The sequence below is a fragment of the Lactuca serriola genome, chromosome 4 (assembly GCF_051521515.1).
Source record: "Lactuca serriola cultivar US96UC23 chromosome 4, Lser_US96UC23_V15, whole genome shotgun sequence".
Lineage (NCBI taxonomy): Eukaryota > Viridiplantae > Streptophyta > Magnoliopsida > Asterales > Asteraceae > Lactuca > Lactuca serriola.
Genome location: NC_136411.1, coordinates 131,139,759 through 131,143,357, shown reverse-complemented (window position 1 = coordinate 131,143,357; position 3,599 = coordinate 131,139,759). Strand labels below are relative to the sequence as shown.

Below are 3,599 nucleotides of genomic sequence, written 5' to 3'. Positions count from 1 at the left end.
TTTTGAGATTACTATAAAATGTACAATCCATTCTCCATAAAACTATATTTCAATCAAATGTATATTTTTTATTGGTAACAATAAAGACAAGTGTGATAAGTTGGACAACAATTTAAAAATGCTAATGTAGAGTTAACTAATAGTGTGTGTATGTGTGTGAATATGTGTAATCTAGAGTTCATCTTTGGGAGATGATGTAGCAAACGACGTGGGATTATTAGCAGATTTCTTAATAGGATAAGAGGCCTCCATTGCTATGCCACAAAGTCCTCTCTTATCAGAGATTCCTCTTTGCATCCTAATGTATCCCTTCTCTCCCCATTCAGCTCCCCATGAGTTCTTCACTATCCAATATTTGGTTCCATCTAGAGTTGTCCCGTATCCCACGGCTGCCACCCCGTGATCCAACTCTGTTCCACACTTTCCCGTAAAAACTCCCTGTTACATCACCACACACACAAAAAAAATCTTTACTTCTTTTAATCTTCAACAAGAATATGTGTATAAAGAAATCAGAAACCCCATCTTTACATTTCAAATCTTTGCTTAATATATGCTCTTTTACCTTTCAAAATCTGTTCATAAAAACCCAATTTCACTTTCTCATTCTTTGATTAAAAAATTTGTGCTGTTGTGCATGAAAAAACTACTCTTTATATTTCGTTTCTTTGACCAAAATATGTTCTTTCAAGTTTAAAGGGTTCTTTCATAAAGACACAATTTCTAAAGTTCAATATATGATTGAATTATGTTCTTTCAAGCATCAAGAACATGTTTATGTTGTTATGCTCAAGTTTTTACCTCCGAATAGAATTGGAAATCTTGTTCACCAGCATCAATGGCAACAGAAACAGGTTGGTTGGCTACTGCTTTCATTAGTGCTTTCTCATTGTTTTTTGGAACATCTTCATGTCCATCAATTGACACCACCGGAGTATTCTCCTGTCGAGAAAAATTAAAATATGAAAGAGTCTACGTATATGGATTCTCATCTTTTTAGTGATCATAGGTTTTTTTTCTTTTTTTTTTCTTTACCTTTTTAGAATTACACCTCCCGTCTAGGGCCATGTAAGGGTAGTTATCCTCTTTAGTTAGACCTCCGATCTTTTTTATGTAGTCAAACGCCAAGTCCATTAACCCTCCATTACACCCTTGGTTTTCTTTAGTGTCACAATCGATAAGTTCTTGCTCAGATAACGACACTAACTCCTTTGTTTTGATGTAATTTATTCCTTCAACTGCCACAACGGTTGAAAATGCCCAACAACTTCCTGTAACATACAAATAGATCAAAACTTTAGAATATGAAAAATAATTCTACTCTATAGTGAAGTGGTAATATTTAAAGATTTACCGCATTGCCCTTGATCCTTGACAGGGGTTACAGCTCCTTTCTTTCTCCAATCAACCGAAGTAGGGACAGAATCGACATTAGCATACATGAACGTCTTGTTGCCAATTCGATCCCCTTGCAACATCCTGTGATGCTTAATTTTTGAACCTGCGAACTTGCTCTTGAACTCGTGATTAGTCATGTCTGCAAACTTGTTAAGCTTCAACTTATAAGGTTTGTCCATCTTGTTTGTTTCATGAACATGAAACGCATTGGCTTTAAAAACATTGAACCGTCTCTGCTTCTCTTGGTGGCTTGCCGCCACCTTGTGGTGGCTCCTCCACCTCTCGTACATATCCCATAAGCTATCCTCCGTTTCCAGCTCTTTTTCATGGAAATCGAAGCTTTGGGCAATGCCCAAAACCAAAGCTAAAGAAAGGAAAACTAAAAGAAACTTGTTGATTGCCATTTTCTTGAATTGTTGCCGGTTTTTTGTTGGGGTTTTGATGAAGATGATGAAAGTTGAGGAGTTGGAGGGCAGTTTATATAGAGGAAAGATGAAGATTGGTGTAAGAAGAGTGCAAGTTGAAATAAAAAGGTTACTTGTGGGCATGAACAACCATGAGGAATCAATAATGGAGGTCAAGAGCGTGAGAAAGATGAGAGAGAAGAATGTGTGTGATCTTAAAATTACCTGAAGTGTGTATGAAACTGTTATTGATAAGAACCGATTCAGGCCGTGAGTGAAGGAACCGAAGGTTTGGAGAGAGAGAGAGAGAGAGAGAGAGAGAGAGAGAGAGAGAGAGAGAGAGAGAGAGAGAGAGAGAGAGAGAGAGATGCTGATATTATGATGATGTATGCATGGTATACACGTTATGGGGTTAGAATGGGTGGAAGGAAGGCGACAAATGGTATTGGTTTCTTTGTTATGTACCTTTCAGTTTTCTAGCTCCAGTTGCCACTTTAAGCGTTCTTCTTTGGGTTGCTTTAATGTGACAATCAATTTGTTGGGGTTACTTCTGTTGCTTAAAACCGCAAAGTCTGTCTTTTTCAAATTTCTTTTTCCTTAAAAAAGATTTCTCAAATGTAATAACACCAAAAGATTTATTACATTTATTTTGGATTCGGAATTATATTTTGAACATGATGATTCGATATTAAAGCTAAAAATCTAAAAAGTTTTTGCACTAAGTTCCTTTAAAATGTGTACTTTATTATATTACCATTTTTGTCCTTTAATTTAAAGATGTGAGGAAATGTTGTCACTTGGTTAATTTGTTAGTTATAAAATTATTCAATTAATCGTTTTCAATTTTATATTAATTTTGTAATCAACACCTTTTCTTAACCGATGGATAACTAGATTTTGGATAAGGTTCGAGAGTAATTAAAAAAAAATGTTTTAAATAAGGTTAGGCATGACTTAGTGGCAATGTCAAACCTCAAGTTTTTTTGAGTTGTGGCGAGCCACGTCATTTGTAAGGTGTGACTTAAAGCAATGATTTTATATGTAATTAATAATATTATATATTTTCTAATATTATTCATTTTTATATACATATATGATTTGAGACGACATCTTGTTAAAGCTTGCGGCTAGTACAAAACTTAAGAGCCATAACAAGTTTTTAAATCTTTGATTAAAAGTGTCTGATTTTATTAGTGACATCACTTTGATCAACTTTATTTGAGGGTATTGATTTGTTGGTCGTGATGGTACGTATGTTAAATCTGAAGTTTTTTATAGCAAGGTTTTCCTTGTGTTAGCAAGTAAGTTAAGGGAAAAACTACTTTAAGTTATGATTACGTTGAGTTAATTTGGCTAAATGTGGTTACACCATGAGGAACACCCAAATATTGCATAGTATTTATGTTTCAATCTAATGTTGTGCATGTTAATGTACCCGATAACAATAGAGAGGAAAAGTATATGATATTGTTGAGGGAAATTTGAATTACAAAGAAAAGAAAAAAAATGACTAAAATAGAAAAAGCAAACTAGGGTTGAGCATATATAATTAAAACTCCAAATAAAAGACTACTACAAAAAGTCAGCCCAATAACGTATTTTGCTAACACCTAATAAGTTATTATGTTAATATCCCTTTCAAACTCACAATACAAGAGCAATAAGCACTGAGAGTTTGTTAGACATATGATAAACTAAAAGACCGAATGAGTCTTCATGGAAATATCAACAATGTGCAAGGTTAACGGAACAAATGGTAGCAAAATGGTTCTGAGTTGTAGATAATGGTGAGTGAAA

General features: G+C 34.3%; 1 protein-coding gene across 1 annotated transcript; it reads right to left on the bottom strand.

Annotated features, from left to right (window-relative positions):
- Nucleotides 1-2,052, bottom strand: LOC145102564 (vignain-like). Its single transcript, XM_079039987.1, has 4 exons — nucleotides 1,355-2,052; nucleotides 1,036-1,271; nucleotides 802-942; nucleotides 1-438 (listed from the first exon to the last, which is right to left on the bottom strand). Exons 1-4 carry the CDS (start codon nucleotides 1,944-1,946, stop codon nucleotides 172-174), a joined length of 1,236 nt encoding a protein of 411 aa, XP_078896113.1. The 5' UTR covers nucleotides 1,947-2,052; the 3' UTR covers nucleotides 1-171.
- Nucleotides 2,053-3,599: the final 1,547 nt, after the last annotated feature.

Bases quoted from the DNA above. Each gene is read 5' to 3' on its own strand.
- LOC145102564 (XM_079039987.1), bottom strand. From the start codon at position 1,946: ATGCCCACAAGTAACCTTTTTATTTCAACTTGCACTCTTCTTACACCA. The intron at 943-1,035 runs GTAAAGAAAAAA...TTTTCTCGACAG, and splicing joins GGAGGTGTAATTCTAAAAAG to GAGAATACTCCGGTGGTGTC. The intron at 439-801 runs GTAAAAACTTGA...GTGATGTAACAG, and splicing joins ATTTCCAATTCTATTCGGAG to GGAGTTTTTACGGGAAAGTG.